Consider the following 11914-nt stretch of genomic DNA (forward strand, 5'->3'; position numbering starts at 1 on the left):
GGGGGACTCCCGAGAGGCACAGCCATGGGTTTGCTGTGCTGGCAGGCTGCATCCATGGAAACACCTGTCCCCAGGGACCCTCCCGGGTGCCTTGCTCCCCACGTTCCCAGAGGGAACCGGGGCTCAACCTGCTATTGCCCTTTCTGCAAGGCAACCCAAGAAGGGCAGTCTTCGGGGGGCCCACACCCCACTCTTAGGGGCCAACCCCTGTTCAACTTGTTTCCTCTACAAACACAACTGCGGCCAGCACGCAGTTTTTAGACAAAAAGCACTTTATTTAACCAAAAAAAGGGGAGGGGGTTAGGAAAGCACAATGCGCCTGCAGAAAACTATTTTTTCTTATAATTCTTTTTCTTAAAAAAAAAAAAAAAAAAAAGAAAGAAAGAAAAAACACAACACAAAGCTTGTAATTTCCAATCACCATTATCAGGCTTTTACAACATCTATAAAGAACGAACAAACATCTGCTTCAAAACTCTACAGGGGGAGAGAGGAGAGAAAGAGACGGCACCCAGCAGACACGGGGAGGTTTTGTTATCATTTATTTGTGAAGTTAAAAACGAGCGATAAAAAGTAAAAACTGCCATACAATTTTTTGTTTTGTTCTCAATTTGTTTTCAGTTTCAATGTCCTCTTGAACAGTTGAAACACAAGACCAGTCCCGGGAGGGGGGGGGGGGAGGGGGGCGGCGGGAGGGGCTGCAGGGGAGCCGAGCGAGGCGGGAGGAAAGAGGAGGAGCAGAGGCCGAGGGGCTCGACTGAGGGGGGAGAAGGGGGGGTCCTGAAATAGCAACACCTGGTCCAAGGAATGTTCCAACTCTAACTAAAAAAAAGAAATAGCAAGAGTGACTTTTTTTCCTTTTTAAAAGTTTATTTTAAAAACACGAAGAGGGCCAAGGGTGGTAGGAAGAAAATGAATTGCTTTCCCCTGAAGGAGGCAGTTTCAGGAAGGGATAGAGATTTTTATATATATATATATAATTTTATAGGTTTTGTTTGCTTTTTGTGTTTTTTATATTTAAATTTTTTTTTTTTTTTGGCAGAGATTTAATTCTATCTTCTATGGCTGGCTCAACATGAAAGATCCCAATTTTGAAAGAAAAAAAGCATGAGACACACAGAATGAGCGAGAGAGTGAGAGCCCAGCATCGCCCAGGGCATGACCTCCAAGCCACTCACAGCGAGGGCGCCCCCAGCACCCCCCACGGCAGCCATCGCTCTCTCGCCAAACAAACGAGGGAAAAAAAAAAAAAAAGAACACAAAAAAGCCCCCAAACAGAACAAAATGGAAAAAAAATAATAAAAGATTTTCACAGATGAAGAAGTTCACATTCATTCGATTCATTGAGCCTGCGGAGAGGGAAGAGATAGGAATCGGTCACTACGGGGAGGGGAGGAAGGGGCGGGAGACTGGGGGGGACGGTGGCGAGGAGGGGGCCAGGAAGCCCCTCCCCTGAACCTGTGGCGAGCTGTAACTGTCTAGGCAAGTGCTCCGGGGAACTCGGCCGAAGTCAGACTGGCTCCTTGATGGAGGAGGAGGAGGAGAAAGAGTGACGTAAAGACCAGGAGGAGAGAAGCGGGGTGGGGGGGGCTGCAGAGACAGAGCGGGGGGGGGGGGGGGGGGGGCGGGGAGGAGAGAAGCGCGCTTGGGGTTTGGGAGGGAGGAGGGGTGCCCTCTGTCCTCAGGAAGGCAGGTGCTCCGGCGCATCACAACATGACAATGTCAGAGATCACGGTGTCCCCACAACACCCCTGTGAGGTAGGTTGGAAGGTGGCGGCGATCGTCATGCCCACTTCACAGACAAAACCGGGACACAGAGGCAGGCGCGAGAGCGGAGGAGGCAGAGCCCAGGGAGGGGGGCGGAGAAGGGGGTGCGGGGTGGGGGGCGCCCTGGGGCCGGCCCCCTTGGCAAGCTCCCCGAGTCCCAGCAGAGCCAGGGCTGACCCGCGCGGGGGCCGCCTGCAACACACAGTCACTTGGACACGGGGGAAAGACCGTGGGGTTAAAAATAAAAGAATGCCAGGAACAAAACCCAAAAAAGTAACGCGGAGAGGGGAAAACACATCCGTTTTCTTCCCAAGTGGCCAGATTTTGAGTGAGCGAGCGAGCAGCCAGGATGGCGACCGACGTCTGTGCCGCTGGCCTGCCCCCCCACCCCCAGGACTACCCACCAGTTCAACAGTTCCACCTTGTATTGGTTTCGCGCTCTCCCCCAGCATCGCGACAGCGTGACACAGGAACAAGCGGGCCGGCGCAGGGAGGCCTCTTCGTTTAACCTCTGGACCCAGCGCACACTTCCCCAGCTCGTGGGGACTCCCGGAGACCTCTGGCCACACGGCCCCCGCTGCAGGCATCAAGGACACACCCCGCAGGGGAAGGGATTTCCGGCGCTACCCACTAAGGCAGGATGGACGGTGGCCGGGGGTTGGAAGGAAAAAGGAGGAGGAGGAGGGTGGCAATTCCCACTTGCCTGCTGCTGTCCCTGCTGTGTGGGTGGAGGCTGGGGGCCGCCGGGACCTGGAGTCTGTCCGTAGTAAGCGGCCTGCTGTCTGTAATATTCAGCCCAGGCGGCACTGTAGTCTGGCTGGGAGCCTGGGGGCGCTCCCGGACCCCCTCCGGTGGCCACTTGAGCTGCGGGCAAGCAGAGGGTGAGCGAGTGAGGCCGGGAGCTGGAGGCCCTGGACCCAGCGCTGCCCCGCCCCTAGAGCCCCCAGCAGCTCACCCTGCTTCTTGTAGTACTCCTCCCAGGCCTTCGTGTAGTCCTGTTGTGGCGGTGCTCCGGGCTGCTGGGGCTGCTGGCCTGCAGGAGGGAGGCGGCGGGAGGTCAGAGGATGGACAGCACCGGGACCTGGCTGCCTCTCACCAGCCTCCGGCCTGAGCCCCCGAGGTCGCCCGCACACTCACCAATCTTCTTGTAATACTCTTCCCAGGCCTTAGTGTAGTCCGACTGGCCGGCGGGTGGGGGCTGAGGGGGCTCGCCCTGGGCAGGTGGGGCCGCGGGGGCTGGCGCAGGGCCGGGCACGGGGCCTGGGGGCTGCTGGTAGTAGTGTGAGTAGTAGGCGGCCCAGGCGGCATTGGGGTCTGCGGCGGCTGCAGCTTTATCTGTGGGAGGGCGGCGTGGGCTGAGGGGCGGTGCGAGAGGCCAGCCCTGCCCTCCCCACCCGGGCAGCCACGCCCTGCCCTGCCCCTCATCTGGGCAGCCTACTTACTTGGGTCGTGAGGAGCAGGTGGCTGCCACTGGGGGTAGGTATTGCCCCAGCCCTGGGGTGGGTACTGGTGAGGAGGCGGCCCCCCCGCACTGCAGGACAGAGAAGGGGCGACGGGTGAGCCGGGACTGTCGCTCCACGGGGGCAGGCCCGGCTGGCCAGGAAAGGGGCCCAGACTCAGCCGGCCACAGGCTCCTCGCCCAGGATAAGGCAAGACGATCAATGCCAAAAGACACACACTGTGCTGCTCTGGGATGTGAAAGTCCCCCAAATACAACGTCCATGAGTTTGCCCATTAGGTGGGAGACTACAGTCAACACCTGTGCTGTCTATGGAACAGGAGGCCGGGCTGGGCTGTGCCTAGGGCCGAGACCGTTAGCACATCTTGATGTGAGTGAAAACGGGGCCCGTGGCTCTTCCTGCCAGTACAGCAGCCCCTGAGCCCCAAATCCCAGGAGGCAGAGACCAATACTCACTGCGGGGGAGCCCCAGGTGGCCCCTGGTTGAAAGGCCCGGGGTTGAAGGGCCCCATGGGGCCGGCAGGGCCTGGTCCCCCTGGGCCTGGTCCAACTGGGCAGAGGGGGCCCTGGAGGAAGGAGAAGCAGATGGTCAGTGGAAGGAAGGGGGGGCGGTTGAGAAACAGGAGCCGGGTCTAGGCTCTAAGAAGCCCTCCCGAGCCCACCTCAATCTTTTCCTCAATGAGCTGCTTGGCGTGGTCAATCTGTTGGGGTGAGCCCCGGATGATGAACAATTTGAAATTGGGGTCCCCGTTGGGCGGCAGCTGCCGGGAGATCTCCACAAAGGCGCCTGTCTGCTGGTTTATGGCTTTCACATTTTCACCACCTGTGGGAGCCACAGGCAGTGAAGGGCGGGCAGGAGAGGGCAGGAGAGGAGTGGAGTGCATGTGGGGCGCAGGTGGGGCCTACTCACCTCGGCCGATGACCAGCCCACACTTGTGAGTGGGGATGGAGAAGGTCATCTCTCCACCAGGGGGGCCCCAGTTGCCTTGGCCCCTTCCTCGCCCCCGGCCCCCCGGGGGCATGCCAGGACCCCCTGGAGGGCCTGGGGGTCCACTCTGCAAGACAGGGAGGAGAGGGAGTGAACACAGAAAGCCAGCCTGGCCCCTGGACTCCTCTGGTGGGGCCGGGCCAACCCCCCTCTGCACCCACCAGCTGTTGGCTGCACAGCCCAGTGTCACCTACCCTGAGGCTCTGGAGGAGATCGTTGATGATCCGTGCTGCGTGCTCACACCGGTCTGGGGGCCCCATTATGTGAGCTATCTTCTCGGGACCTGTCCCATCATCTGAAGCCGGCACCCACAGAACAGAGATGGATTTTAAGGAAAAGCACAACACCAAGCCCCCATAACACCGCCTCTGCGAGGTAGACATCATGCCAAGCCAGGTGTCAGAAATATCTCGGGCTCAAACTGCCGCTCACCACACTCCCAAGTATTGAGGAGCGGGCGGGAAATGCCGGTGGGCCCACATTTCCAGATGAGAAAACCGACCACTTAGGACCGGATGGCAGCCCAGGCTTCTTCCTGTTTGGGGCACCCCAGGACTAATAGGTGCCTTTTACTGAGCTAAAAAGGACAATAGACCTCTGAAAGGCAACAGAGCAATCCTTCCTCCCCACAGGCCTGCCACTTGGGAGACTGAGCTGGGGCAGTGATCTGATCTGGTCCAGGCTGCCCCCAGTCAGGATGGGCTACGTGGTAGGGAAGAGGAAAAGGGACAGATCGGGTGACAGAAGACACCGCCTTTGGACTTAGGAAATGTGTTGGGAAGTATGCCCCTCAGCAACTCTCTCACATGGCTGTGCCCTCTTCCACTGTGGCGAAGGAGGCACCACAAGGAGGTCCCAAACTCAACAAGGTTCACACCGCAGTGCCAAGGCATCTCAGCGGACTCTCGGAAGAATCCCTAGGACACAGCTGGTGGCACAGTCACCCTCCAGCCAACTCATCTGTTCGGCGAAGCCCCTGACCTTGCTTAAACTGTATCCGCACGCCAGCATCATTCTGGATCTTCTTGATCATCTCTCCGCTCCGGCCAATAACCACCCCGACAGAATGCCTGGGCACCGGCACCTGAGGGAGGGGTGGGGGAGGGTCCAGCTGGGTCCTGTCCCCGCAGCTGTGGCGCCCTCCACCCACCACACCCAGCCCATGGCCCTCCATTATCGGGGGAGGCCCGCACTCACGTCAATGCCCCCACCAATCCGGGATCCGTACTCGTTCCGGTCCCCAAAGCCACCCTGGTCACGCTCCCGGAGGATGTCCATCACCATCTCGCAGGCTTGCTGCAAACACACAGGGCACACTCTACTACAACACCGTTCCCCCGGCATCCCACCACCCAAGGGCCCACGGGCTGAGGCTGAGCCCATCAGCGCCCCGCTGAGCTCCTGCCCTGCTGTCCCGAGAGGGAGGAGGAAGGATGGCCAGCAACCCCCATTTTCCAGATAGGAAAATGAAAGATCAGAGTTTAGGCCTCTTACTTGTGTTCAGCACTGGGAGGGACAGCTCAGCATGAGAGCGCTCTCGAATACTGCTTCCCCTTTCAATCAAATCCCGAGCCCCATCTGTCGCTCACTTCTCCAGGTGCCCCAACACCCCGGGGTTCTCACCTGCACTTTGTAAGGATCCCCAATGATGCGAAGAGGCTTGTCCACATTCGTGTTCTGGGAGCCATCTTGAATTAAAATCATCTTCACTCCAGCTCGTTCCTTCACAACCAATGTGGATAGTCAGAGCTGGGCTTTCAAAGGACTTTCTGGGGCTAGTGCACGTGGGTGGGGCAGATATGACCACAAGGGTAAGAGGCTCTGGCAAAGCAGCCGGCGGGGTATGCACACGCAGATGCAGGAAGGAGACTTTCCTGGGACAGGAGGAGCTTCCGTCCCAGCCCTCACCTGCAGCTGCTTAATGGTCTCGCCACCTTTGCCGATGACCAGGCCAGCCTTCCCTGCGGGGATCATGATCTCCTGTACAGTGCCGTTCTGGCCCCCGTTGGCATTGTCGTGGAACTGTCCTGGGGGGCCCCCACGACCCCGAGAGACGATGTCATCCAGCATCATCTTTGCTTTCCTGGGAAGGAAAAGACTGGGACTGAGACACCTGCGAGAGTACTGGCCTGACAGCCCCGTCCAGCTCAAAGGGAAGAAGGTGAGTCTGACACGCGTGTCTGGCAAATGACGACGAGGAAGAGGGTCCATCCCCGGGGCTAGGGCTGGGGCCATTCGGGTTGTTTTCCCAGATCTTCGGAGTCAGGGGAATCGAAAATCAGTACAGCCCCGGCGAGGGCGACGCCCCCCAACTTTCCAAAGGATGGAGAGACCTTCTGCTTGCTCCCCTCATCACAAGGGCCCAGCAAGGGACTTACTGGACAGACTCCGGGGCTCCTGTCAAGGATACGCTGCGCTCTGGTAGGCCACCGCTGTCTGGAGAAAAGAGACAGGGTCAATGCCTTTCTGAGTCGGTGGACACCGGAGAAAGGCTATGGAGATGACGAAAGTTGCACTACCAGTGGCCACTTCTGCCACCATTCAGTGGCCTGACAAACCACTACCTTGCCAAACACCCGGGAGGCTGCTCTATGCAAGACCAAGGTCAGGAAGCTCACAGTCCAGGAAAGGCGACAGATCTTTCAGGGACAAAGACGAGATAGAAGGAGATGTCCTGAACCTAGGCCACTTCTGCCACCGTTGAGGACCACACATGCACTCTCCACGGCCTATGAAGCTCACTACGTTAGAGCAAGTCCTCAGACACCCCTGCACAGCAGTCCTTGCCTGGCCTTCAAATCTAGGCCTGGCCTCAAAGTCGTTCCCTTGAAGGCACCTCCCTGCTTCACACGTTCTCACTGATTTTCCACCAGGTGCTTAGTTCAGATGGTGACTTAACTAATCGCTTAGTGCAGGATCTAAAACAAGACTTTTTTTTTTTTTTTTTTTTTTAAAGTAGGCTCCAAACCCAGCATGGAGCCCAATGCGGGGCTTGTACTCCCGACCCTGAGATCAAGACCTGAGCTAAGATCAAGAGTCAGACGCTTTATCAATGGAGCCACCCAGGCGCCCCTAGAACAAGACTTCCTATATTCAATTTTCGACTCTCCACCTCAGCCCTCCCCCTGCAAGCGTACAATGGAAGAAACCCAAGTTGCAGCCACACCGCAGGGCACTGTGCTGTACGAGTGGAGGCCCTGCCCTGAGCCCGGCACACAGAAAGCACTCGGTGAACACCAACCCATCTCACTTCTGTCCTGTGGGAGTCCAGCCCAACCCCCCACGCCCGTCATGACACAAGTCTGGCTCTCCTACCTGGAGAGATCTGGACTTTGCAGCCTGAATCCTGCTGGATTTTGTTAATCTGTTCACCTCCTCTGCCAATGACTAGGTGGAGAAAAAGGAAAAATAGAAAGGATTGGTGAGGGTACCCTAGCGCAGAGAAGACTGGCGGGGTTCCTGGCCTCCCCTCCCCAGAGAGCTCCACCATCCTCCCTGCCCAGAGTGGACAGGTGAGAGCCGAGCGGACTACAGGAGGCCTGCTCAGACCAAAGGCTCTGGGCCAACAGGGGCTCCCAGGGCGCGGTCCCTGACAGGGCGTGATGGGCAGCCCACAGTGACCCACTCACTTAGTCCCACCATGCCATCTGGGACCCTGTACTCTTCTGTCATTGAAGTCCTGCAAAGACAGATGGTGACAATCAGTCTCAAGTGGGAAAGAAGACAGGGGGAGGGGAATGGAAGAGACGGGAGAGTCTCCAGGAGAAAAGGCCACTGGAAGCCAGAGCTCCTAACCTGTTCCCAGGCCACGGCTCCTAACCTGCAGGGTCCTTGGTGCTTCCAGCCTCTGGCCCTGCTTCCCACCAAGGGCGGGCCTAAGCAGAATCCTAAGAGAGTACAGGACCCCCTCTCCCCACAGCAAGCCACTCAACCTCCCGAGGACTCATCTTCCCCATTCGGGCCATGAGAGGCTTGGTTGAGGTCAGCGTGGCCCCTGAACTAGTGCTGTTCCACTGATTCAGGACAAGAGCGAACACTCAGACACGTTTACAGAATTCCAATAGTCATTTTAGGTCTCTAGACTCAAAAGAAAAAAGATTTGTGTCTTTTTCGTGTCCTTTCTCTAGTAAGCCCTTACTATATCTTATGTAATTAAAAAGTGAAACAACGTGGTCCTTCACAAACAATTCTATGTCAGATCCACTGGACTCGTTCTGGGGGGCAAAAAAGTTAAGAACCCCAAGCCCCATCAGCTCTCAGGGCTCAAACATTTGCAGAAAGCGGACAAGAAACCCACGGCCAGCCCCCTGCCCTTCTGGGAAGATGGCTGTCTGCTGAGGGTCTCACCACAGTGTACAGAGACCACCCCCTCCTTCATCATGGCCACGTGCTCCCCTCCCCTCCCTAGGCCCTACACACAGACCAACATAGGAGCAAATGCTGCTCCTCTGCCTCCTGGGCCTCTCTCCGGCCAAGCAGCAGCGGGGACGAGGCCGTAGAACGGTGTACCCCCAGACACAGCTCTCCCCACATCAGCAAGGAAGGCCAGAAGACAGCTGACAGACAAGGAAACAAGCGTTCTCCAAATCGCGACTTACCTGGGGGGAGGATGGATGGGTCCAAGTTGAGAACTGATGGCTGCAGAGAGAAAACCCAAAGCAAAGATTGGCCTGGCTCCTCCTTGGGACCCTGAACACTGCTGGCCCCCCGGCACTCCTGCCTGCGTGAGGAGTGGCTGGAACTTACTAGAGTGCTTCTGAGCCTTCCTGAGCGCTCAAGTGTGATAAGCCCACCTCACATCAGCACACCCACTGACTGTCCCTGCCTCAATCTCTGGGGGCTCTGGGATCCCTAGAGCTCATGGACCCCAGATGATGAATACCTAGAGCCTCCACAAAGGACAGATGCCCTCTGCCTAGAGCTTCCAGCTCCCGACTCCTAAAAATCTCTTAAGACCCTGACACTGCCCTCTGCCTGCATCATCCAATGGACTTACAGTCTCCCTGGGAAGCCAGTTTCTTGCTCTCCGGTTGGTCTGTGAAAGAGAGAGGATGTCAGATGCTGCACCCACCCACCCACAGCTGCCTCAAATCTGATGCTGGTGCCACACGGCCTGGCAACAACCCCCCCTCCCCCACCCCCAGAGCCCAGACAGGAGAGTAGCAGGGACCAACCCCCGAAGGAGGACAGACTTCCATCAGTCCCACCACCAGCACTAAGGGTGAAACAGTCCTTCCGAATGGGAACAAGGATGGCAACACTCGAGTCCAGGGGCAAGGAGGGCCTGGGTGAAAGTCCGGTTTGGGTTGATCCCCACACTGATCACTTTGGCTGCCGTGGGCAGTGCTGCATGCCCTAGGGCCAGCCACACTGCACTTCTGTGGTGCCTCGATAAAACCGTGAGCATTTCCCAAGCCTACCAGAAGGGGAGGAACAATCTTGAGAACTTACAACTTGGACCTAGTCACAATCTGCTCCTCTCAGCCACCTGATACCCCAGAAAGGCAGCCCGAACAAAAAGAATGAACAAAGCTGGGATTGCTGAGGTTTTAAAAGACCAAATGGCAGTGGGCTTCCCCCTGACTCTGAGCCAAACAAAGGCTACCCCCAGGCCTTCCTCCCAGCAGGTAGTTGCAGTTACCTCCATCTTCTAACTGCCTCTTTTGGCCCCCAAAACCAAAATCAGGAGTGCTGTTATTCACTGTGGTAGCAGCGTCGCCTCCAATTTTGGCTGCGATCTAGAAACAAAATTGTAAGCACACAAGATTACCACCAAAACCCAACCTTCCCTGGTGCTCGGCTCAACTTCTCGGAACCTACCCAAGGACTCAGCATTCAAGAGTCATCCAGGAATTTCAAAACTCCCTTTCTGGATGAGATTTGTACCTACGCTGTTCGTGATCTGACGGGCAAGCCACCCTGATCTGCTCTCGAGAGGGTCCCCAGGTTGCCTCCACGAGGGAACCAGGGAACCAGAACGTGTGACTGTAGCCCTACTCTTCTGAGATGTTAAAGGGCACAACTTTCCTTTATCTCCCTCACCCTCAAAATCTTTGTATCTGTTGAACAAACTGTAGGGACGTTTTTGCTTAAAGGCATCTGAAACCTTCCTTCCACCAAAACAAAAGACCCTCTTGGGGCACACATGTTACATTTTAGACACGTGAAGAACAACTTCAAACAAGCCTGATACAACAAATTTAAAACCAGAGTCCGTTTGTGGGATTATCACAAGTTTTCCAAAGAAACACAAACCAGGAGCTAAGCTGAGGATCTATCTTCCACCTCTCCCCATTTTTTTTTTTTTAACACTTGGGAGCCAAAGCTCTTAGGATGAAGACTTTTTCCTATTAACCCGTTGTAACTGCTTCTCAGTTAAAGCACTTGGGTGGGCTTCCGATTAAGTGCACATTAGAACCCTACCTGTCCCATCTCATAGGTGAGAAAGCCACAGACCACACTGGGCGGGGAACAGGGCGTTCACCTAACGGGACCTCCCACTCTGCCCTGGAGGCACTGAACAACCCAGGGAAAGCACTCTTGAGGGAACGCACTCAGTCGGCCCCCAGCTGGTCGGCTTCCCGGGAGGGCGGCAAAGTTCTCCCATTCTACAGGCCTCCTTCCCTCCAGGACGTGGGGAGGCCGCAAATGGAGCCGGGGAGGTCAGTCACACCAGCATGTGACGCCTCCACGTTACCATCACGCCTCAAAACACAGTGTGGGACCCTCCCCCCTTTCCAAAAGAGGCAGACCACGCTTTCAAGGCACCGGAAGCATCAAAAAGAGCCAGCCCCTGTGCCTACCCTCCCCATTTCGCCTAAGTGCCCGGCCGCTCTGATAGCAGAAGGGTCCCTCTTCCACTTTCCAGGCTAAAGAGGAAGAGCTGTTTTCCTCTCGAAGTCCCTTCTTCCCGGGGAGCAGACAAAAATGCGACTGGGCTGGGGGCAAACAGGGCCCTCTACCCTGATGGGGAGATGAGGGCAACGCAAGACCGTCCCCCGGGGAAGGTGGACACTTTGCTTCCAGAAGAGGGGAGCACGCCCTCGGGTGTCCTAAGAGGAGGGCTCCCTAAGTGAGTCCCCGCTTTCCGGAGCCCCTTGAACATCCAGGGGCCACTCCTGGCGACCCCCCGGACGCCCCATGCCCCTGCAGGGGGTCACCCGCTGGGGGCCACTGGAGACACCCCGAGCGGCCCTGGCCCCCGCCTACCGCCCCACGTGACCCCGCGGCGGCCTCGCCCCCCCCCACCCGCGACCCCGCGCGCGCGCGCGTGACCCCGCCCCCTCCCCCGCCCGCGCGCGCCCCTCAGGCCCGCGGCCTCCTCACCTGGCGGGCCCGCTGCACGGCGTCGGCGAAGGCGTCCTTGCGGATCCCCGGGCCTCCCCCGCCGGGCGGCTGGGAGGGACCCCCGGCCGACCCCCCGCCCGGACCGCCGCCGCCGGGGCCGCCGCCGCCCCGGTCCCCCGCGCCAGGCGGGCCCGGCGGAGGGCCTCCCCCGGCGCCTCCCGCTCCCCCGGCTCCCCCGCCGCCGCCGGCGGGCGGCGGCGGCCCGGGCGGGGGTCCTCCTGTGCTGTAGTCCGACATGGCGCGGCGGGGCCGGGCCTGGCGCGGAGGCTGAAGCTGAGGAGGAGGCGGCGGCGGCGGCGGCTCAACGCGGGAACAAGGCCTCGCTCCACACGGCCGCGGAGCACTCTGGGAAC

The 11914-nt window shown here is 58.1% G+C and overlaps 1 protein-coding gene across 2 annotated transcripts; it reads right to left on the reverse strand.

The window, feature by feature from the left end:
- Positions 1 to 525: 525 nt before the first annotated feature.
- On the reverse strand, positions 526 to 11914 carry LOC123605193 (KH-type splicing regulatory protein). Of its 2 annotated transcripts, XM_045491735.1 has the most exons (20): positions 11541 to 11914; positions 9856 to 9952; positions 9211 to 9249; positions 8813 to 8852; positions 7844 to 7893; positions 7530 to 7601; positions 6593 to 6650; positions 6123 to 6297; positions 5838 to 5936; positions 5412 to 5510; positions 5196 to 5298; positions 4409 to 4509; positions 4137 to 4281; positions 3889 to 4049; positions 3683 to 3792; positions 3210 to 3298; positions 2905 to 3102; positions 2723 to 2800; positions 2471 to 2631; positions 526 to 1349 (listed from the first exon to the last, which is right to left on the reverse strand). In XM_045491735.1, the coding sequence occupies exons 1-20, from the start codon at positions 11796 to 11798 to the stop codon at positions 1341 to 1343; spliced, it is 2142 nt and encodes a 713-aa protein (XP_045347691.1). In that variant the 5' UTR covers positions 11799 to 11914; the 3' UTR covers positions 526 to 1340. The 2 variants fall into 2 exon arrangements, with proteins under 2 accessions (XP_045347691.1, XP_045347690.1); XM_045491734.1 differs by having other exon boundaries at positions 526 to 2631.

The sequence above is a fragment of the Leopardus geoffroyi genome, chromosome A2 (genome assembly GCF_018350155.1).
Source record: "Leopardus geoffroyi isolate Oge1 chromosome A2, O.geoffroyi_Oge1_pat1.0, whole genome shotgun sequence".
Classification (NCBI taxonomy): domain Eukaryota; kingdom Metazoa; phylum Chordata; class Mammalia; order Carnivora; family Felidae; genus Leopardus; species Leopardus geoffroyi.

What these genes read in the sequence shown, in the direction of transcription:
- LOC123605193 (XM_045491734.1), bottom strand. Translation starts at nt 11,798, where the DNA reads ATGTCGGACTACAGCACAGGAGGACCCCCGCCCGGGCCGCCGCCGCCC. An exon ending in GGGATCCTTACAAAGTGCAG is followed by an intron (nt 5,511 to 5,837) that starts GTGAGAACCCCG and finishes GTGTGTTTGCAG; the next exon opens with CAAGCCTGCGAGATGGTGAT. An exon ending in GCGGATACAGTTTAAGCAAG is followed by an intron (nt 4,510 to 5,195) that starts GTCAGGGGCTTC and finishes TGCCGGCTTCAG; the next exon opens with ATGATGGGACAGGTCCCGAG.